The 23,593-nt window shown below is 36.0% G+C and overlaps 1 protein-coding gene across 1 annotated transcript in view; it reads left to right on the top strand.

Annotated features, from left to right (window-relative positions):
* The window catches only part of CCDC180 (coiled-coil domain containing 180), a 24,035-nt gene extending 2,111 nt beyond the window's left edge, over positions 1–21,924 (top strand). Inside the window, exons 4-29 of the mRNA XM_010193041.1 lie at positions 1,086–1,181; positions 1,438–1,601; positions 1,827–1,957; positions 3,371–3,459; positions 3,958–4,080; positions 4,707–4,877; positions 5,982–6,097; positions 7,466–7,592; positions 8,352–8,569; positions 9,007–9,182; positions 10,302–10,482; positions 11,004–11,150; positions 11,436–11,580; positions 11,784–11,900; positions 12,312–12,410; positions 12,733–12,846; positions 13,506–13,601; positions 14,198–14,265; positions 15,665–15,721; positions 16,680–16,746; positions 17,085–17,226; positions 17,645–17,805; positions 19,822–19,933; positions 20,175–20,280; positions 20,825–20,963; positions 21,793–21,924. Of these exons, the coding sequence (XP_010191343.1) occupies positions 1,086–1,181; positions 1,438–1,601; positions 1,827–1,957; positions 3,371–3,459; positions 3,958–4,080; positions 4,707–4,877; positions 5,982–6,097; positions 7,466–7,592; positions 8,352–8,569; positions 9,007–9,182; positions 10,302–10,482; positions 11,004–11,150; positions 11,436–11,580; positions 11,784–11,900; positions 12,312–12,410; positions 12,733–12,846; positions 13,506–13,601; positions 14,198–14,265; positions 15,665–15,721; positions 16,680–16,746; positions 17,085–17,226; positions 17,645–17,805; positions 19,822–19,933; positions 20,175–20,280; positions 20,825–20,963; positions 21,793–21,924 (3,294 nt within the window). The remainder of the gene's footprint in view (positions 1–1,085; positions 1,182–1,437; positions 1,602–1,826; positions 1,958–3,370; positions 3,460–3,957; positions 4,081–4,706; positions 4,878–5,981; positions 6,098–7,465; positions 7,593–8,351; positions 8,570–9,006; positions 9,183–10,301; positions 10,483–11,003; positions 11,151–11,435; positions 11,581–11,783; positions 11,901–12,311; positions 12,411–12,732; positions 12,847–13,505; positions 13,602–14,197; positions 14,266–15,664; positions 15,722–16,679; positions 16,747–17,084; positions 17,227–17,644; positions 17,806–19,821; positions 19,934–20,174; positions 20,281–20,824; positions 20,964–21,792) is intronic.
* Positions 21,925–23,593: the final 1,669 nt, after the last annotated feature.

Here is a 23,593-nt window from a genome sequence, read left to right as displayed (position 1 = left end):
AGAAATCCTTAACCAGAAAGAAGTGGATTAGGGAAACGGACGCATCCTTAAAAAAGGTTGAATGGAGTCGAGCTGATAAAGTGAGCTGCAATTTTAATGGTTGTTCATTAACCATAACATTATTATTTGCTCGTAATGCTAGATACAGAGCAAGGAGCAGTTTGTTTCCACAGGAGTTAAGGAAGTCTGCCAAGGGTTCTCTTGTGTAGGTGATTACTGTATTTTCACCGATAGACGTTTCTCTCCTTTTATACCCACATAATCAGAAGAAGGTACTTCTTTTCCAGTTACAAGGCTTTTTTTTTTTTCCCCACAATTACCTGTACTAAAGGTGCAGGGAATATGTGAGCTGCTTTTATTCTTCTGCAGAGTTATTTAGGTCAGACTGTCATCAAGTCTAATGTTATTTTGTTGGGACATATCTATTCTGCAGCTCAGAACGTGCACAGGTGTACCCCAGTTAATTTTAGTTTAGGTAGGCTGAGTATCAGTAGCAGCGATGCCACAGTTATGTAGGCTTCAGCCTGACCTGTAAAAGTCATTGGACATCACCTTAAATGTTTGGATAAATAAAGGGACAGTCCATAAGGAAGTCCTTGCTACTTTGTCCTTGTAGGCAAACAAAAGCTGTCTGTTTACCTGCATCAGTTTGTCCTCTCTGTGTAATGTAGACATGATGAATAGGTCCAACAGTATCACCAGTAACTTTTCTGTTTGCTTAGTTATGGAAAATACTAGAGATGACCACATTTGCTTAAATTTTGTGTCTGCTTAAAACAACTACTTGTGCATTTGCTACAGATGTCTGAAAGTTGGGGTTAAGTTCAGACTGCAGCCTGTCTGCAGAGCACTCGATTATCACAGATATGAAAAGGAAATCAATTGAGTAGTAAGAAAATGGAATATTATAGTTACCATTGTTAGGAATATTAAAATTGATATTTTAAGATTCTTTTCTCCATCTACCAGCCAACTGAATTTATTTTAATGGAAAAAATTGTCTTATATAATTGCTTACCTTGGGAAACGAGCATTTGAGTGATACAGATTTATTTTTTTTAATTCTTTATTTTTTTATTGCACAGATAACAGATGTACTGAGGAAGTATACTGTCATGCTGGAGGAAGTTTCCTTCTTCTTCTTAGCTGATGTTTACAGGTTCATAAACAATGAAGCTATGGTAAGTCTTTCATATTGAGAGTCTGCTTTTCCTGGGAGAAGATAGCAACCTGAATAGTCCCAGAATGTCTTCCCCCCCCCCACCAAATGAAATTCATTATTTCTAACTTATCAATTGCTGCAATATAGGAGAGATTTCTTTTTTCAAAGTATTCTTTATAGTTTTTATTCTTTTCCCCTTGTTTTACATAGAATGGGTGCTTTTTTTGAGATGTTATATGCTGCTTTTATTCCTGTTTTTGTTTTTTAAAACACAGTTGATTAACAGAGCACTGTTGGCTAATCAGAGGGCAGTTGCCAAGCTATTCGTTAATCTAATGAAAACAGAGTTGAAGAAGGAACTATCATATCGATTGAAATGGCAAGATAGAGTCAAGGACTGGAAGCTCATCCAAAGGAACAATATAGTTCACAGGTTCAGGTCAGAAATTTTTCAATTATATTGTGGAGTATGAATAACACAAAGTAACTAGTGTTCACTTGTGTTTTTCTCTAAACAGTAATATTTTATCATTTTTCCATTATGTAACTAAAATCTTGGCATTCTTTTTTTACCTTGTATGTATAAAACTTATTTTGTGCTTGTATTTCAAACATGAAATTTTCCCGAATGATATTTAGTTTGCGGTATTCTTCCATCCTACAGAGAATTTATGGCAAGCGAAGAAATACAGAATCCCCCAACTGTGAAAACAGAAATGGAAAATATGATAAAGGATCAGATTTTACTTAATGAAAGGAGACTGGAGCTTTTGCAGCACCTTGGGTATGACAAAAGTGAGAACAGGAACAAAGGGAAATACAACTATAGAGTTAATGAGGGATTTTACTACAAAATGCACTTTGCTCCCTTTCAGAGTGCAATTGAACAATACAGCAGAAAGGCAGAACCTAAACTTCTTTTGTAAACTCCTTTTAATGGACAAAACGCTATTCTTGGTTTTCAATGCACCAGTTACACTAAATAAGGGGTGATCAAGAGCTAGAATTGCAGCAATACAAAAGTAAACTAACATTGGAAACGGTAGAAAAAGGCAGACAAGGATGGGTAAATAAGCAAAAATTAGTGATCTTGTCAAGGCATTCTTTCTGGGTGGGAATTTAATTTGTATAATAAATAAAGAAAGAAGTCTTGATAGAAATCTAACACTGCTATGTTTGAATGTCTACCCTGATAACAGGAAGATGGTTTCAGTGCAATACATTATAATATTCACAGGTTTTCTTTTATAGTGTATTTAACAACAAGGTAAATTAAAATTAATTGCATGTCAGTAAACAGTGGCCTTGAAAAACAGCAGTAATCCTGTTTTATTTTCAGCAATAGTATGGTTACTCTGATAAATTTATCTTCTAAGAAGTGACTGGATTATATTTTAAGATATCTGACTCTTGTTTGCTATTTCATAGTGATCTGTTGCCTCCAACACACACAAAAGCTGAGGTAGATGAATGGTACAGCTCTTTGGTCAATTTAAACAAAAGTATAGGTAAGTCAGAAAATCGTAAAAACAGTCTGGAATTCAAGCAACACTTCTTTTTTCCAAGCTATAATGAGTTAGACTGTTGCTTTGAGAGTATACATTCGCCATACTCTTTGTTCTGTGTGTTTCCATGTACCATCCACTGCTTTGAGCTAGCAATGCAACCAAAATAATCTGTCCATTGCATCATCACCCTTTGGCCAGCACAAACTTTTTTGCATGGTGAGATCTAGCAGGAATTGACTTGGTTAGAATTAATCTGGGGAAAATGGAAGGTTAATTTTAATGCAGATCAGTTCTCAATCCTACAAAAATACCTCTTGGAGAATGAGAGAGGAAGTGTTTGAGAGACTTCCTTTCTCTCAGTCCTGTAGTGTGCCTTCCTCCTGTGTAGACACACAGAAGACGCCTTCTCTTTCTCCAAGGCACATGTTAACAATCTTAGTTAACGGTCTTCATGTTTGTATCCTGTGTAGTAGCAAAGAAGTTGCTAGCATTTGTAAATAATTCACTATTTTTAAGTACAATAATAAAAAGATCTGTATTAAAACATCTTATTTCACTGGTGGTGTGCTAGTGTGAAGACACTACTGGGATATGTTATCAGTGCTGAGACTCAGCACAGGTCTTCTATCATGTTTCCATTTCACACTGCACTGTGAAATACAGAAATCTTTACAATGACCTATTGTTCCATATCCTTCAGATACCCACAACGTGCAGTGTATGATGAAAATTCGCATCCAGTATGAGATGGTCCAGCAAAAATGTTTGGCAGAAATGCAGCTGTGCAAGGTTAGTATCATAGCTCTGTGAATTCTTGAAAGGACTGCTGGTAACGGTATACATTGTCTTGTTATATATCCACCTAACATTGAGATAACTAGTGAAAATACTTCTTAACCTCTATTTTATTCCAACTGAAAACTTACTGTCCATGTTCTTTCACAGTAGCATGTGGTATTTGTACTTGAAATGTGTAAACGCTAACAAATGCCAGTAATGAAAGGAGTACTGTCCCACATTTAGGTAGAGAACTCTGGGTCAGAACCCTCATTCCTAGTCCCAGATCTGTCTTATCTAAGGAAAGAAAGTCCACCTCTCTGCCTTGGTTTCTTCCTTTGTGTCCAAATAGAATTGTACTGCTCACTGCCTGAATGTAAGATCTAGGGGGTTAAATCTTTTTTCATCCGTTCACAAGAAAGAAGAAACACTAAGTTTAGTCATACTCTTTAAAAACCACACAATATTTTGTTATATGCAAGTCAATAACTTTGCATTCTTTTCATTTAGAATAACCTGTTGAATCTGAATGTTTGCACAAAAAAGGAGGCTGAAGAAATTGTGAATTCTGACTTTCTTCACTTGACTGAGAAACTACAAAGTCAGTTTGAAGAAGAACTGGAGCATATGGACGTACGTTCATTACATCTATTTTTATTACACTCTGGGAGTAGTCTGTTCTCCTGCACTACTGCCAGAAATGCCATGTGCCTCTTAGGCCGTTCATGTCACATTAGAAAGAGGTCCATAGTGTCACCTAACACCTGCCCCACAAGTAAAAAAAGTTTTGTGTGATTCAAGAGAAGAGTTCTTAGTTGTTTGTTTTGTATTTATAATAGGTTGTCAGAGATGAATTAGGTATAGTTAATCCTGCCTGGAGGCTGAGGAATAGATTTAAATGATCTCACAAATTTCTTTCAATTCTACTTTTTCTGTACATGAAAATGACTGGGCAGTTGTTCCTAAAATGATAGATGGCCAGATACGTTAGGGCATATGCAGAACTTGATGATTCTGTGCTTTAAAGTACCAGAAGAAGAAACAGAAGTTTTGATATCACAGCTTCTAGAACAAAAATCTACATTCTTATAAGGTTTACTTGGACTGCTTTTTCTTTTCCAAATAGAAGAGACCACGAAGAATACAGACAGTGTACTTCCAGACAGCCTTTGATCATGTCTTATGTCCTCTTACTCATTTATTGCACTTTTCAGCAAACAGTTTAATAATAACCATTTCACTTAAGTGTGTTTCTTTAGAGAGACTTTGAGGAGCTGACTAAACAGAATGAGCAGAATTGTGGAGACTTGTACAGCTATTTTCAGGAGGCCATGGGTCTCTGGGATGTCCATCTACGCAAACTGTCCCAGCAGGAAGGTGAACTTCAGAACTTAGATGAAAACAACTGGAAACAGGATCACTCAATACAGGTATGCACATAAAAATCAGAATGTGATATGGTGTAAAGACAATTCAAAATACCAGGTATAAAATGTAATCTTTGACATTTATACTGAAATTTCTACAGGATAGTTTCTTTCTGTCAGGTACTTTTTTTTTTTAACTGCTTGATTCACACAATGTGATATCAAGAACTGTAACACTTATAAAGAAAATTATAGCTTTTGAGGCTAACACAGCTTGGAGAAATAACGCTTAAGAGTTAACAGGATAGCAATTATTTAGCTGAAGCAATATATCTTAGGTCACTGTGTAAAGGGAGGTAGGCTACAGACAGTTCCTGATAAGGCCAAGGACATCCTGCCTGAAGCTCTTACAGCTTCTGATAACAAGAAGAACATTGCAGCTGGCTTTAGGAGAAACACTAAGGGTCCAGGGAGCATGCGCAAGGAACAAAGGTGAAGAGCTTAGTAGGGAAAAGGACTCCCCGAGACCCCAGCCTAGGGAAAGGGACTCCCCGAGACCCCGGCCCACCACCACCAGGAGGTGCTGCGCAGGCGTGACCGGACTTCTCAGAAAAAGACCGCCTATTTGGGGAAAGGCTATGAATATGCATAGATGTTTTTGCATAGTAATGAATATCCAACACTTTACTGTAAAAAAGCTAAGACAAGCCGTGCAGAAGGTGCACATGAATTCGGAGGAAAGATCCCCTGTGTGCCAAGTGTGCTTAATAAACACACCTATTTACAACCTTACCGGTTGTGGAGTCTTCTTTCCGCAGGTCAAATGTACAGCCATATCTTATTCTTGATATGGCAATGGTGATAGAGATTTTATTTTATGCATTAAGTGGCTGCAAGTGTCTATTACTTATAAGATCTTGTGCAGCTATAGTGTCTTGTTTGTATGTCAAGTTCTCATGGGTATAATGTGCAACTTGGGGTGGCAAAATCAGAAATGTTGGTCACTATCTAAGAAAGATCTTCACAGCAGATTAATTTTGGTATGGTAGCTTCCCTTCTTGGTGTAGAATATATGTACATAATTAAATTATCTGAATCTTAAATAGTTATGAATCATTTTAGTAATTACTAAATCATTTTTACTGGGTTCTTTTTATGTGGCCTTAGAAGATGGAAGCTAATCTGGATATAAACGTGGGTAAGATGAGAACAGCAAACTCTGAAGTAATGCTGAAGAAATATTTGGAGAACGTCCTGTCCTCTTTAGATGGCATTAGAGCTAAGTATGAATTTTGTAGTGCAAACTTAACAAGTAAAGCATATTTGAATATTGGTTGTACTACTTAGGTCTTGTTTATGCTGTAGTGTGAAGGTGTGAAAAACACTGCTTGCTACTTCATGTAAGAATGTAAACTGAAATAATTTCCATGTTGAACATGGTTAAGGTAAATAATACCCACGTTTTAGAAGTAGGACTAAGGAAGATTAACAAATGCTGGTATCATTTAAAAAATATACCAGATGAGTATTATTATGTAGTATACCATGTCATCCATGCCAATGAATATTTATTTATTCAGAAGGTAAAAGTAGTAGTTCAGAGTCTTGAATTGCAGGGGTCAGAAAGTAGATCTGTGTCATCACCCATGCTCTGGGCTCGCAGATTTGATCTCTTTCAAAGTCACAAGGACTAGAAGTTGCTAATAATGTTCAGATAGCCAAAGTATATATATTTTGGTGATCTTTCCCTTATGTTTCTCATGATCAGGCATTTGCATTTTTAAAAAAACACAGCAAAATCGGCACATACCACTCTTCTTGCCAAAGATCTTGGGAAAACATTCGATGATTAAGCAGCCAGAGAAGAAGCAGTTATATTTTCACACCCAGAAGGCCTTTTCTGTCTGTTAGATGAGCACATTAGAAGAGTGATGTTGACCTGAGAGGCAGATACACACACATGCACACACCTCACATTGTAACTGCATAGAGCTGTTGATTCAGTACTCTTTATATTCATTAAGATAATTTAAAAGGAAAATCCAAAAGTAATGTACCTTTTTATATGAGTGAAAACACAGTGAGAGGTTGCAGAGATGGAACGTCATCTATCTGAACATTTGGACACATACATACATTCCCCTGAATTAACTTTGTATAGAAGACAAAGCAAATACAAATGTAAATTAAAACAAGTGTGAGTGATGACTTTCTTGAATCAAGACTGAGCTTGAACCATAAGTTTTCATTTCCAAGTAAAATGAAAATAAACCAGAAAAGCTTCAGTTGCAGCTGAGCTTGATACAGAACTAATGTGAAGGACAGTAATTTGACCTCTTGCTTTGAATATTCCTTATGTAAGCATAGGTCTTGAATGGCTTCTCATCCAAAATGAAAGAACTGAAATACTTTATTATGAATATTTCTTAACTTCTCTGCTTTTATGTATTTGTAATGAACTAATCTCTACTAACAAGCCAGGATGTGACTGTATTCAACCTAAACAGATGTAGTACAACGTTTTGCTAAAGGATTTATGAGATTGGTCAAAAAAAAAAAGTTTAGATTTAGATTTAAAGACATTGTAGTCATATTTCATTTTATTTTTATGTATAGTTGAGTCTCTTAAATAGTGACCTTAAATTTGACAGGTATGAAACATACAATCAAGTTCTAATGGATGAAGTAATGGCTTACCCGGAAGTCATTTTGCAGGAATTTATTTCTTATAGTACATCCATCAGCCAATATTTTCATGTAAAGGAAATATTCAAACAGGTATGAAGAAAATAATCTTCTTCTGGTTTTAAATGTTACTGGTGTATTAACTTTTCATTTTTGGGAAAATTTACATTAGCTTTTAAATTTAGATTGTATAACCTAAAGCATTGTTTTGGCTATGGGACTGCCGTGCTTTTGGTAGAAATGAAGGAAGTACAAAACCTTTCTCTGTCCCACACTTTTAACTGTCCTTGTTATGAACTGCATTTCAGTGAATTTGCTTGCCATGTGAGAGAGAAAAATGCAAATTAACAAAATTATATTCGTCAGAGTGTTATTGCTCCTTCAGATAATAAGTGATCCATTCAAGACCATCGTATCTTGTTGAAATAGATCTGTTTTGAGAAGTAATACTAATTTCTTCAAAGCAAGCAAATCCTTCTTTCTAAATTGTGTGGGTTTTTTGTTGTTGTTTTGCTTTTAGAACTTGAAAGAAGAGAGATACTTTTTGGAAGTATCTTTCTTTCTTTCATGATTATAGTCTTAACTCATGGTGAATGATTTAGGCTGTATTTGTATCCAAGTATTAGTTTTTTCAGGTCTTTAGTTACGTGAATTTATTACCATAACAAAAACATTTTAAAACATTGATGCTTCTGCCTACTGGGACTTTCAAGCATATTCTCTGTATGAATATTGTCCAATTTGAGAATCAGAACATTATTCTTAATATCCTTAGGTTTCTTATGTTAGCTTGTGCACTGTTGATTCTATGCTTATACATTTTAAAGATGATGATTTCCAGTGGTTTCCTAGGATATGTTCAACAGCAGCGAGGCAGAAAGCTCTGAAATTGCTTTTGAGACCTTTTCTACTTCTAGTGGAAACACTTACACAGTTCTTGGAGCTGAAGAGGCAGGAAAGACTGACATCCCGGAGACTTATTTTACAAGATATGAAAAGAAAGAATCACTTCCTGTGTACCTGAAACACGTATTTATCAAAGAAACCATGTTTGTCGAGCTGAAGAAATGGTTAGTAGAAAACAGTTTATGTTCTTTCTTTCCCTTTAGGTAATAGATACATTTCAGCTGTTTGGAAGAAATAGTCGACTAAAGATGCAAAAATTATCTAATTATTTTAATGTTAGTTCTTTTTTAAAATTATAAAGATAAAATAAAATTTTTACATTGCTTTTCATCCATGGCTCTCAAAGTACCACACAAGCGTTTACTTCTAACAGAACATTCATATTTTACAGAAAATTTAGCAAGAAACCATATTACAGAAAGGCAAGTAATTTGCCCAAGGTAAAATGCCTGTTTGAGCTGGGTGCATACTACTGAGTAAAACTCTACCAGTACAGTGCAAATGGTAATGGAACCGTATCTTCCTATAGTCAGAAGTTAAATTATTAGAATTTCTTATTTATTACTTACTGTTCCTCACTATATTTATTTTTTAATCATAGCATTCGTCTCTGCTTTTTTGAACACTTGGAGAAGTGGTTTGCACAGTCCTCATCCAACTCCCATGTCATTATGGCTGCCAAGAAAGAGGAGCTGAATTCACAGTTTCAGCAGCGTCTTCACTTGCATCAACAAAGGCAGGAGGATATACAGACAAATATCTACGATGTTAGAGCTGGTACCAACTTTTTTTACTCTGAGCACTACATGTCTTCATTTAGAGATGATCATAAGTGGATCAAAATCTGTTTCAGCATTAGTTGACTCAATAGTAGAGAACAGCAGGAGAGAGTTGAGTCTCTACTGATTCCTAGTATAATGTTACTCATATATTTTAAGGGAGATGTTTATCTTCCATAGCATAATCCAGTATATGCCGTGTTATGTTTAGAAAATACCCAGCACTGCCTTGATCAATGACTTGATTATAAAAGCAACATTCTTCTTGAAACTATTTGACAAGAGTTTGCAGTGTACAAAGAATAATTTTTAAAGTGTTGCAGAAAAAGTACTAGCAAGTGTTGAGAGAGACAAAATACCAGGGCTTGGCTTCTGAATACAAGAAAGGAAGGAATTAGCTGTGTGAAATATCATGGAGCAGCTACAGATTGGCCACTAAGCAGAACTTTTTTTTTTTTAAATGTATGAGAAGTGTCAGGTTTTTCTGGTGGAAAAATATGATTTAAGACAAGTTTGTTGGTCTTTAACATATACACTAAAAAGTTCTCTTTTGGGAGAACAAGAAAATAATTTTCCAATTCCACCTTTTCTTGCAAAGTGGACAGGTGCCTTTTCTGGCAGTTTTCTTGAGGTTGGTTGGCTGGCTGGCTCTTGATTTATCCAACTATCATTCCAGAAAAATTATTTCTCTTCCCCCCTACCCCTCCCCCCCAAAAAAAATAGGGAGAAGTGTATTTTCTGTTAAAACAAACAAACAAAAACCATCCAAAAAAACCAACCCAACCAACCAAAACAAAACCTTTACCGTTATTTTTGTTACAAGACTGAAAACAGAGAAAATGGAGATGTCAGCAGTGACCAAAAATAAAGGGAAAAGAGGGCTTAGAGTAAACAAAAGACGTTTGTGATTTGGATGGATTAGGAGCTGCCAGGGACATCTGTCAAACACAGGATAAAAGTCAAAGAAACAGAATCAGATGTGGTTTAGTTGTATGTTTTAGCCGCTGAGATCTGGCTTGGATTATTTTACTGCTGCTTCTGATAATAGCTTGGCTGGTGGTTGTAATAGTCCACAGTGAACAGAGAATAGTGACCATATTGTAATGTTTCTTATCAGCGGAACTGTTGCTTCACAAAGAGCATCTGCAGTGCCACTGTACAGGGTTGGAGGAAGCACTGGACAAGGAGAAAGCTGAATTTCACAGATTTTGGAAGCAGCAAAGTAACATCAGCAACAACTTACATTCACGAATCCGTGACATGGAATCTGTGTTCCTCAGCGCTCCTATGAGTGACAAGTAAGTGTGCACAGGTGTTGCTGGCTGTGACCTTCTGTAGTGAAATACTCCTGATTGCTGTCTGAGATGTTTGTGGTTTGTGTTTTGAATCTATCTTATGTGGCATTACTCTTCAGTGAAGACTGCTTAATGAAACTTTAAAAAAATGTCAAGAATCTTTTCTTTCCTTTATCTCTCCCTGAAGAAATTAAAATCAGGACTGAATGGATGACAATTTTCATCTATTTGCAAAGTACTGGCACTCTTAAAGTAGAAAAGATGTTTCATCTGTTTAAGTTTCATCCAGTTTACTGAAACTGCACAGTAATAGCAATTAACTAATTGGTTTGAAGGGCACTCTTCAATAACATCAACTGCTTGCTGACAGTGTTCATCAAAATAATCATAGTTCAATGAGTTTCAGAATACTAAGACACTCTTGAGCTCTCAGATTTTGTGCATGTCTTTACAGCCAGTAGTCTCTGAATCACATGTGCTCCTCTTTCTATGTATTTTCTCTATCTTTTATTTTTTGCTGTTAGGTTAGTGGCTCTCAACAGCAGTCTGCACGCAGAGCTACATAATCATTTGGAACAGATCCAGGTTTCCCTGAGGAGTTACCGCGACTGTTTGGGGGAAGCTTTAGAAAAATTAAGGGATTCAAATGTGGATTTTCTCAGTGCTTGCAGGTATAGAATTTTCATTGGAATGTTGTTTATAAATAGGTACCTATTTCTGGGCATCACTGTTTGTTGCATAGGCAGAACAGTAACATTAAAGTTTATTTTGTTATTCATCTAGTTTGCTATTTGAAAAAAAAACCACCAAAAAACTAAATTAACTAAACCACAATTATTATACTGTTTTCATCACATTTGTGTTGATACCTATGGTTTAGGACTGCTTAGCTAAAATAGTTTTTGAGAAAAGGAGGACTCATAACCAATTGCTTTTATCTTGCTGGTTGCTTTCAGATTATTTTCGGAGGGAGGTAACTTTTCTCCTAAGGAGGTAAAGTCTTTCAGCAGGCGTCTTCAGAGAGAAAGTAAGCGTATCAACTCTTTTGAACATTCAATCCAGAGAGTTCTACTGAAAAAGGAATCGAGATGCTTGCAGCAGGTGTGCAGAGTTTTGTTCTTTCAAATTATGTATTATATTGGCATATTTGGTGTGATTTATTGTCAGCCTGCTCCCAGCTTGGGACTTTAAGACTGTTCTGTGTGACAACTACACGATGGAAAAAATAAGTAGAAATTATAAGTTCTATTACTTAATCTTTAAAAATTAATTAGTTCTGTCTCTTGTTTCTGGTTTTCTTAAAGGCTACTGAATTCATCAACCAGTCTCAAACAAAGTTCAATTATCTCTTTATGAGTCGAGTTTTCATGGAGAAGATCCAAAAATTTTTGAAAAATCTACAAGTGCAAATCAAAGCAGAGGTACAAACAGAAACATTAGAACTTATTTAAATGAATTATAATTATTTTAATCTTTTATTCAGTTGAAGAGATTTTTGGCTGAATTCAGAGTGGACAAGCATTAAGTAACTTCTTATATTAATTTAAAATCAGTTTACTGTCATTATCAACTTAAAGCTGTGTTTTCACTACTGCTGCAGCTATGCTGGAACACTGTGCAGCACGTTGAGTATGTACATCTGAATAGACCAGCATTTTTGTGGGGTACAGTAAAGGACATGAAGTTTTGCTTTTGTGAATTATTGTTTTCAGCTTTTCCTCTGAGTACCAGTGATTGAGTGTTTTTACCAGCAAGTCCAATAGTTTCAAAGTGGAGCCTCTGGAAATCCCTTGAATGGGATTTCAATTCACCAATATCTGCTTCTGCTTTAGGTGGCAAAGTCCAGTTTGCAGGCAGCGACATTAAACTCTTATATGGAGAAGCTCCATCAGAAGATAGATGCTTGTGCTTATCCTACTGCAGATAAAGAAGTAAGTTCTAATCAGCATGAAATTGTATTTAATTTTACTTGATATTAATTTGACTCACTGTGCATGCTTGTATAATGCATAAACTAATCTTTTTGTGGCATTTGTGGAGTGGGTGGAAAGAATTTTTACTCAGGAATGTCCTGTACCTGTTTTCCTGTTTGCAGAGCAAAACCCTCAGCCTCTGTATGATCTCATTCCTTCCATGGATGTGTAAATAAAATGGTGACAGAGTCAAATTATGTTGTGTGCAACGGTCAGCATATTTGAAAAGTTTTGAAATAGCTAGTTTAGTAAATAGCATCTGTATTATCATACCTTTCAGGCTTTGACTTCTGAAGAGTTGTATGAGTTTGCTAAAGTGGTGTTGAAAGAACTGAAAAAGAGGAGCCAGTATCTTGACTGCTTGCTCATAAAAGCAACGCAACCACATGCTAACGTAAGATGGCATTTAAGTTCTCTGTATTTTATTTAATGTTGAGTGTATATGTTTTAAAGGTTTTCAGAATCTGTGCTTTGAATTTTCAAATGAAAGATGCTGCAAGTCACTGTAACATTAGGTCAGCTTTTTTAAAGAGACTAAATCAGTCACCACCAAGTTTACTGAAAGTTAAAGATGCACAGCGTCTCAATGAGTTACTCAGTCCTTCATGAGAGTTTATCTTCAAGGTGTAGCCCTATTCATAGATACATATTTCATGGGTTTATTTTTATAATAATAATAATGATGATAATAATAATAATAGTGTCCTGAGGTTTTGTGTTTTGGTTTTGTGGTTTTGTTTTGGTTTTTTTTTCCTTCCTTGTCTGGAAAGTCTGCCTTTATTTTGTAATCTACAGTGGATCATTGTTTTAAGGATATATACTTAAATACTGCTTATGTTAATTATGAGTATGCTCATAACTACTTATAAGTATCTCAGAGTTATATAGCTGTAACAACATTACTACTAGAATTATAAAACAAACTTCCTTTCATCTTGTGAAACACAATAGCGTGTGTTTAGAAGATCTGCATTTGTAATCAGTAACGACATGTAATGCTTTCACTAATTGCCTGCTACAGTCAACAGGGTTTTGTTTTATTTCCCATTTCAGGAGGACCTTACCCCTCTTGCAAAGGATGTTACGTTACAAGGTCCAATTGCTGCTGACATTCAAACAAAGTTTCTCAGAGATGAGAACAATACGATGGTGATGGGACTGGATCCTGTCAAATTTCCATTGTTAAATCCAAGCAGAAGGGGAAAGTCTGCACTTAATGATTTATCAATAAGCTTTATCAAAAATTTACTTGAGTAAGTACTTGTTTTACCTAAAAAAAAAAATACTCCATTTTGAGTAGTAAGAGACATGTTTTTAGCTATTAGCTTATCATAATGCTATGGTTAATAGCATTATGATAAATCTTAGGTATTAAATTTTTGTCTTTTATATTATTGTCTTACTCAAAAGGTGATTACATGCTACATGGTTGACTGAACATACAAAGTATGAAATGAGCGGTATGACAAGTGTGCGATTTGCAAATAGATATTTTAGTGCACAGCTTTGCCTGTAGAAATTCTGCAACTCCAGTTAAACAATTAGTTTCTCAGTGAAAGTCCTTATGTTTACGCTGTGAGATGTAAAAGTAATTCTGTTAAATATTATCCCAGAAATTTAACTGCACTTAGCACATGGTAGGGATAGAGAATTTACATAATTCTCAGTATATAATATAGTATATAATATAAAATGGCAGGATATTCAATAGCTGCTTAGCTCTTTTTTTTGTTTGTTTGTTTCAGCCTTCAGCAGTCCGGAAGATCTTCAGACCTAAATCAGAAGATAAATTATCGCCCGTGTTCATTACAAGGTTTCCTAGCATTTCTTTGAATATATTACATTCATCTAAATTGCAGGTCCTAGCATATCACTGCATGTTCCAGGGCAGTGGTTTATATGCTAGCTCTGAGAGAGTTCAGCATCCCAACCTTTTTCTTGGATATCTTTATTTTGTAATAATATGATTTAACCAATGAAAGCTGCAGAATGAGATAATAATTTTATAAAAAGCACCCATATTTGTGATAGCAAAAGGTAAAAGAGGTGAAGAAAATAATTAGATGTCATGAAAATATGTATGGGATCAGAGATCCTTCTTACAGTATGTTATCATTCACTCAAAGGTTGAGTGCAGAGGTAACCCCAACAGCTCCCTGCCTAGCGTTTCCATTTCCTCATCTCTTTTCTCCAGAGCTTATCTCCTCCAGCCACTTCCAAAGACGTCCTCCCTCTAACTTCCACATTCCTAAGCCCCTATCACAGCCAAGACTATGAATGTAGCCCCCTTCATTCTCCTTCTTATTCCCTGCCTCAATGTTGTTTTAAATCTCCCCCCATCTACCACGTATTTTCTATGATATTCCCATTACTTGTGCCCCAGTCACAACTTTATTGCTGTTGTGGCCACTGGATGACTTCAGTTCCCTCTGCCAGAAATGAATATTGCTACAGTTGTCCCCTTAAAGTTGTAAGTAAACGTTATAGAAATGAGAACACAAGCTATCTAACCATATAAAAAAGACTTCAGTTGGCATTTATACAACGTTCTTCATCTTTCCTTTTCACTTCGATGTCGGTCTTAAAGGGTCTCGGAACTCTGCTGCTTGCAGGAATATGACTCAGAGCACCAGGACGGTATCTTATAAAAAAATGACGTCAGCAGAAAGGTAAGACCTCCAAAAGGAGGAATTTCACTTATAATATTCCTATGCAGAAATTTACCTAAACTTTGTCCACTGCCTGTTCTTTGAAAAGTTTTTATTAGACTTCTTTTCATCTATGCCTATCATTTGGGATCTCTTCCCTGTTTATGTCCTCATGATCAGCTCTGCATTTTTTTTTCAGACTTTAGCTGGAAAAACACTTTTCTCCTTTATCTGGTGTTATCATGTGTTTTGAAGCTTAGTTCATAAATAGATGAAATGAGTTACTGTAGTGGTGAAATAACAGAGAAGTTTTGAAAAGCCACTTAGGAGAGAATCCTGAGAATTTTTTTCCACCAAAAAATATTTTAATGTAATAATAGTTCTGGTGTTATGTTTCTCCCATTTTTTCTTCAGTTTCATTTCTATCGTGTGACTGATTAGCTCAAATAATCAGTCAGAAGTAAAATAGTTGTGGGTAGTTTGAAATTAATGTTTTGCCTCCCTAGGATGCAAAAATGCAGAAAAAAACATTTCCTTTTTTTTTTTCTTTTTTTTTCCCCACAGACAAAGTCTCAGGATAAAGAACTTCCAGATATTTGGAGAGAAGCCTCCAGAATCTGGGTAAGTCATGTATATTTGCACAAATAGAAGTTAATCTGCAAAAAAATTCCCCCTTCCTATCTATCTACCTATCTATCTATCTACCTATCTACCTATCTATCTATTTATAATCGGGAAGTATAGAGTTCACCATTGAATTTTGAGATATTTAACCTTGATATTTATGGGTCAAGGTGTTTACAGAACAGTTCCTTTTTGCATCATAATAATAGTGAATATAAAAGCCATCCATTTTATTCTGTTTAATATCTGAAATGGGTGGCCTCATCAAAGCCCATTTTGTACATTTACAAAAAATGTGCTGGAAAATGTAAAATAGCCTCTGTCTTTCAGCTATTTCACCTCTGAGAAGATCAGTAAATGTTATATGCTACATTCTTCTGCTCGATACTACAACTATATTAATAAAAAAGGAGTAAACTGTTTAGGAGGTGATTTTTAAATGGTTCCATTTTCCTTCTCAAATAAAATGATAATATTTTTTCTTGATATTTGCAGTTGTACTATATCGAATTGAGATATTTCATATGTGCCATGCAAAATTATTAAAATTAATGCCTAAGATGCTTGAGTGCTTGGGAATTTATTTCCACATTGTGTTTCAAAATACTTTCAGTAACCATAGACCCACCTTGAAATATTTTTGGTTTATCTAAAATGTGTGCTAAGCTCTCAAGGTAAGCTTTCAGCATAGGAAGTTGGCTAAGATTGCCTTTTGTGTTCCTGGGGTGCTCTCCAGTAAGCATTTACAATAGCTCAGAGTCCTTGCTGCTTCTGAGGAGAATATGTACCAATGGGGATGAAGGTTCTTAGGCATTCTGAATATTTGCTTGTGTATGCTCTGAAAAATGTGTTCAAATAAACCTGAACAAAAGATTTTAAAACCAGTAAATACTACCAATGTGATAATTTTACAGTGTGATTGTATTATTTTTTTTTAAATTTTGTTTGTTTTCAGTACTTTTAAGGGGATTATTATGAATCTTCTCTGGACGGGTAATAACAACTTGCTCTGCCTTGCTGAGGTAAGAAAACCCAGTGTTCTTCAGTTACTTTTGCTTTCAAAGGCCTCCTCCTGTGTCAGCTAAATAAATCGGTTCTTTACAATGTTTGGATGGCCATCCAAAATTTTTCTTCCTTCACCAATGCATCTAATTTTTAAACAGTATTTGACGCAGTGTATTTTTAATCATGTGCTTCTTTATAAATATTACCTAAGCATTTCTGAATCAGAGGAAGAAAACTGGTCTCAAATAAGAAGGTGTTGATAGCCTTATGTATCCTTACTACTGTTACATGCCTAGATGTGACTTGTTTGAACATGTTATCAGCAACTTTGCTGTTTTATCTTTACCTCCTGAAGGAGTTCTACAAAAAAAAGAAAGCTCAAATCACAATGCCTGAAGATTTGCCAAAGACATTTGAACGTTGTGCAGAAATGCTCAAACAGAAACTGTTGTCATACCAAAATCAGGCAGATGTTTACTACAATTCCTGTCTTACAGGTAAATTCATTCAGTTGCGACTTTTTATTTCTTGTGTATGTAATGTTTCAGTTATGCAAACCGAAAATGGCAGCGATTGAAAATTATGTCATCTTCTTAATGCACGGCAGTCTGTGATTTTACTGGAAATTGGGCCGATTTTCACTTTTATATATTAGCAGCTACAAAAAGTATGGCAGAAGGGCACTTGATTAAAGTTGAAAGACCTGTACAAGGTAACATCTTTTAGCAAATGTATGTTTCTCAAAGCATTGGACCTAGAAAAAGGAATAGCTGGGACAGAATCTCTGTCAGAGAGAATTCCAGGTTGTTTTGACCCTTGCAGCGTACATTCAACTCGGCTGAGTATTTAGTTTTGGTTTTTTTCCTCGCAATGAATACTTCTATGTCACATAAACACCCTGTCTTTTCCAAAAAGAATTTCAAGATCAATTGAAATTGCTTGAGAAGGAGCTCCCTTATGTCTCCCAGTTGGCAGTGGATAGTCTTTTAAAAGAACACAAGCAGAAGCTCAGCTATTCCACTGGTCAGATTCGACACCGCTTCAATAAGCAGCTGGAAAACTGGGAGAGTATGAAGGTATGTATCATGGGCAGATTGGAATGCTTTCAGTGTAAGCAATCCTAAATGCATCGGAATTATACAATTTTCTTTTTATGAGCCTCACTGTTTGCTTAATCAATCACTGCTGAGCTAGCCACAGATTTAGTGTCTGTGTTTGCAGTTAGTCTGTGTAGTTCTACTGGAAGCTTTGTATTTCTAGTAGCTCAGTCCCTTCTCTCACTGCTTCCAACACTGGGCTGCCCCTTTATAATCTTGTACAGTTCTGCCTGTCATCTTACACTTAGATTGTAAGCTCTTTAAGGGTTGTGACATTGCAGTATGACTGTACAGCTCATATACTGTATGGGTGTGCTCGTTTGTAGGTACTGTGACGTGCAGATAATGAAATATCATTATTTACTATCTTTCAAATAGAGGTATATTTTGTTCAGTAATATCAGAACTGGTAACAGAATCATAATGGAGAACATGCAGAAAATGTTAGAGAGTAGTATCTTGAGATTTTGTCCGAGTATTAAGTTAAATTCAGGGAAAAAATGTAAATATAGAGATATAAAAAATATCTTGTTTACCACTTGGTAGGAGAGATTGTTATTTGTTGAAAACAAAAACCTAGGTGAAATCAGAGGCCCTCTTCTCTAGGAGACAGGTGGTTTGGTATATTCTGCACTGCAAGGTTTATCTCCATACAGCCAAGGAATGTATTGAATTTTATTTGTCTTTCTGAATGTTTTTGTATTTTAAAATGTGTGGGTTTTACTTCTTCCTCATTATCACTCAATTTCATAGTCTTTACTGAAGCCATTCCTTTCTTATGTATTTATTTAAAGGCGGTGCACAAGAATCAATTACGCCCCTCTCTGGGGCGCCCAGACAACTTAGTTCACTTGGATGCTTTGTGCCAAGAGGAAATAAAAAGGCAAAAAGACCAAGCTGATGGTATTCATCTCAACACACAGATGCTGCAGGTAATTGTAAAGCCATTGCTTAATATGAACTTAGGTGTTGCATTTGAAAAGAAGAGTACATCTTGGATACATTTTTCCTCCCCATCAAAAATAAACTGGAAAATGTTTTCAATTTTGGCCAATCCTGTTCATATATCTTTTAACTTTTCAGTGATACATTATCAGCATTAGGTCAATATATGCATAAATGCATATACACATGTACACATGCGTAGATTCATTGTGGAGCAAACTGATCTTTTGCATCATTCATAGAACATACTGAGGAAGAGATGACTGATCTCTTAATGGTAGAATTATTTGATATAAGTTTAAACAGTGACATCCTCTGGTTAGTTATATTACTTGCAGACAACAGATACCTGGAGGGGTTTCTTCTGTGTGCGTTTCGTTAGTGCAAATAATTGACATTTTTCTACACAAGGTTAAAAACTGGAAGAAGCAGAATTTTACAGGGGAGATGCAGGAATCGGAACGCTTCTACTGCTCCATCCTCTAGGGTTATTGAGGGTCAGTCCCCCAGTATTAAAGCTCTTTGTTTACTTCTCTCAGGCCACTTATGTGAAATTCTGTGCTGTATGCAGCACATATATATATACATATTTATTTATTTATTTCCAGAGTAATATCTCCTTCTCCTCTCAGCTCTGTATACGCACACAGAAACACACTTACCCTATTTTAGAATAATACCTGGCCAAAGCACTTCTACCCAAGGTACTTATATTCCAAAACGGCTTTTGCTTTTGAGCTTTACAGGTAGCTGGTTTTATCAGGTTCAGATGCTTAACCCAAATATTCAACTACTAGGGAACTATACACAGAACTCTATAGCTTTTTGTCCTTTACCTTAGGTGATCAGGTAGTGTTGAGAATACTGCAGAGAGGCACTTTCAGACCTTTTTATGTGCAACTTAGAGCTTTATGTCTGTTATCTGCAGCTGTTACCTCTTGCAAAATGCCAAGGTTAGGTACTTGTGTATTTCTTTTGGAGCTAAATTAAAAGGAGAGAAGATCAAATTACCAAACGAATTCCCCTTACTTGTCTCCAATGTCCCAACAGAACTGTGCTGCTGAGTGTGCTCAGAACTTTGTTTCTGCGCTAGCTGCCTTCACTGAAAAGCTGCTTTTGGAATTAGATGAAAGTGTCACTATTGATGATGTACAAGTAGCAAGTAAGTAAAGAAGAGATTGCTTCCTCAGCCCTCCACTTCCTTCTCAAAGATTGCAGCAGGCTTTCCTTAGGAAGAGGAGACTTTTATATGCTATAGTAATTTAAATGGAAAGATTTGCATGGTCAATCATGCAAAGTTATTTCTTGAGAGTGAAGAGCACCTGGCTGCATAGTCACTTTAAAGCAATGGTATTACTGCTATTGTTTTGTTGCTGCTGAGTCTATCTTCTGTTATCTCCCAGAAACTGAAATACCAAGAGAGAACACATCCACTGTAATCCGCCATGAACAAGCTGGACTTCCTCTAGAAATCTGTGAAGTTAGACAGTTAAAGGGACGTGGCAGCAGGTAATATTTGAAGATACTGAACACTGTTCTATGTAATTTCTTTAAACTGGTGTCAGATACTTTCTTCTGAGTTTCTTGCTGTACTTGTTGAAATTGCTGAATATTATGCTCGTCATTGGTAATGTCATCTAATGAGTTATGGGGCAGTTTGGGTGGGTGATGGTTTTAAAGAAAGAATAGCAATGGATCCAAATAAATAAAAGCGAATCACGTATTGTACTGTAGAGCAATACATTTTCAATTTTATTGCTATAATACTTTGCTAGCCACAGTTTCTCAATTCAGCACTTTCAAATCCATGAATATACTGTGTATTTTCACTCAGAAGATATGAATTCTATTTACTGTGCAGAGACCCTGAAGTTTTAAAAGAAAAGGTGGTTATACTAAATAAGGTAGTTTTTAGGATAATCTTTTTGTGGAGATTAAAAAACATTTAATCTTTTGCACTTTAAGTACAGGTAACATGTATTGGTACAATCTGTTCTCTTTTCTAACTTCTTCTTTCTAACTTTCTTATGTGGCTTGTTTGGTTTCTTTAAAGGACTTGGCCAGGAATACCCAAGACTACTCTTACAGACAATTCAGACTATATTCTTTGCAAAGAAACCGCATCAGTTAGAACATCTAAGACTACACTGGGCCATGTAGCAGCAATAGAAGCAAGAGATGCTGCATATAAGGTTGGTCTGTGGGAAAGGACCATTAGTGGGGCTGCTACTCTGTCGTGGATTTATTTTTTTTTAAATAAAATTATAGCGATGTATAAATTTTTAATATACACAGTGTTTTCAGATCTTAAAGCCATATTCACTGTGTGTAGAAATCCTCTCTTATGTCCATTTCTTTGTGATGTTGTTAAAAGCAGACAGTTGGTTTTTCAGGGAGCCCTCTCATTCAGACACATTACAATGGGAAATTGTTTCAGCAAAGCAGCATGGATGGTATCAGAAATAGGATACTTCATGCACTTCAGAAGCATCACAATTCAAAAAGTAGCTGCTGCCACAGTGTCATTTCAATGCAGCTTGCTTTCACACACCTTTCTTTCTAAAGTCTGCAGCTCTAGCCTTAGATCACAAAGGCTGATTTTTTTTTTTTTCCATAAAAGGTGAGGGGCTGTGAGATCATACCTGTCTTACTTCCTCAATCATCACCTATCATTGTTTCCAACATAAAAATGCCACTCCTTCTTCACTAATTCACATTCCAGACAACTCTGAGACTCACTTGCACTGACAATAGCTTGTGAATCAGTAGTGTTCAGCAATTAGGAAAATATTCATATGTTTAATCATTTGGAAACAAATGGTCAGTGTTTATACCTCTGTCCTGGAAGTAATCATACCCCCAGTGTTCATAGAGTTCTGTTGTCAAAGGCAGAAAATAAGTGGCTGAATGCAAACTTCTGACACAGTAGATCAGGAACTTGGTTTAGGCAAAGTAATTATATTTCACCACTACCAATCTTGTCCTTTATTATTGTTGTTGTTGTTGTTGTTGTTTATACAGAAATACAAATGTAAACTTGAGCAGCAGTTTGCCCAGATCAAAGAAGAAAATACAGCTCAGCTGCGGACAATTCAGCATTGGGAAGATTGGTGGAAACAATCTGTCCAGAAGATTAAGCAGCTCTATACATGAGAACAGTAAAATCTTGCTGGTGTCCTGATCATTGTTGGTGTCAACTGTCAAGTTTGTACTAATGTCAGTGATGTTACTGAACAAGCGCAGTGGTGAAAGAAGCTAATTTTTGCCTCTTGAAATAAAAAAAATCTGACGAATGTGCTTTAAGTTAAATGTAGACTCTGTGCAGTGCTTCCTAGTTGGATCTCAGCCAGAGTGAAGTTAACTCATTATGGTGCTAGCTGTAATACGAGAATCTGAAAAGCTATATATAAGCCCGAGCAGTGGATTTGTACTGAAGTTCATGTTCAAGACTCAGGCATGATGGAATATGTCTGTGCCGTGGCACAGTCTGAAGTTATAATAGTTAACAGCAGCCTGTTTAATAATGGAGTTCATCAAGGAAATGTTTTCTCACCACACATGAAGCCCTTCCCACGGATATCCTGTCTATGGTTCACGTTCTGAACAACACTGTAGTCACAGCTTGCTACTTCAGTTTTAGAAATCTGAAATAAAAGTTTAGAAATCTGAAATAGTCGATCTGCAAAGAATATTTTCCACAGAATGGTCTACAAGTGAGGTATTTATCAGCAATCTAGAATGCTTTTCGAGGCAGGGCTTGAAGATAAAGTACTGCTTTGTTCTGGGAGGTCAAGCAAGTTCATTTAGGAGTAATATAGCTACTTTCAACTGCATCGTGCTCTGAACAAATTCAAGGAACCTGAGTAACTATTAAAATGCTTTAGCCATTTTTCTGTTTGTTAGGAGATTCTGTCACAAACTGCAACCTCATCTGTTTCATTTTTTGTTTACATTTATTGTGAACCCTGAAGTTGTAAATTAGTTGAGGACAAATATGGTAAATGTCAATGAGATGGTTTTAGATGCAAGGAGAGGTTTTGAACTCATCTGGCCTCAGTGTTCTTGCAGGTCTGTAACAGATAAACTGAAGAAAGAGGAGAATGCAGCAGCTGTGCTCCAAATGATGTAATATTTCAAAATATGTGTATTACTTTTCCTGAGGGATTAGATGTTTAGTCTGTAAAGCACATGGAAGTACACTATGCCTATTATAATAGATGAAACTGCACTAAAATAACCAGAATGCCCATGTCTTTATTATTATTGTTATTCTGTGTTAATTTTACTATTCAATGTGAAGATAACTTTTGTTCTCTTCTATCTGTTCATTATTCTCTGTCCTGCTCCATCATCCAAGATCTGTGCTATCACTTTCTATATGCCATGGCAATAAGTGCATGAGGATGGGCAAGTGCAGGAAATGAGACTCCCCAGGAGACTGTCTTCAAAGTGGTACTGTCTTATGTTTTCATTTGTGCTTTGGGGGAAAAATCTGAGAGGATGTTTATGAAATTAGAAAGTGGTATCAAGCTGGGAGGGGCTGCAAGCACAATGGAAAACAGAATTCAATCACGGCTTGATGCTTTAGAAAAACAAATAGCCTGACAATGGAGTACAATTCCATAAAGTCAGGTACAAGGCTTTATATGTCATAGAGCTGGCTAGGAGAGGTTCTGCAGAAAACATGTAGATTACGTTTGGCCACAGGTTGAATGTCATCACCAGTGCTGTGGTCTTGCAAAGTAGGCAAGTGTCATATAGGAATGTAGGAACTGTCATAGCATTTCAGTTTTGTGGAGTAATCTTGCTTTGCTTAATACTG

Source organism: Mesitornis unicolor, unplaced genomic scaffold (genome assembly GCF_000695765.1).
Source record: "Mesitornis unicolor isolate BGI_N332 unplaced genomic scaffold, ASM69576v1 scaffold36779, whole genome shotgun sequence".
In the NCBI taxonomy this organism is placed as follows: domain Eukaryota; kingdom Metazoa; phylum Chordata; class Aves; order Mesitornithiformes; family Mesitornithidae; genus Mesitornis; species Mesitornis unicolor.
Note: the sequence above shows the minus strand (reverse complement) of the source record. Positions and strands in the feature narration are given on the sequence as shown.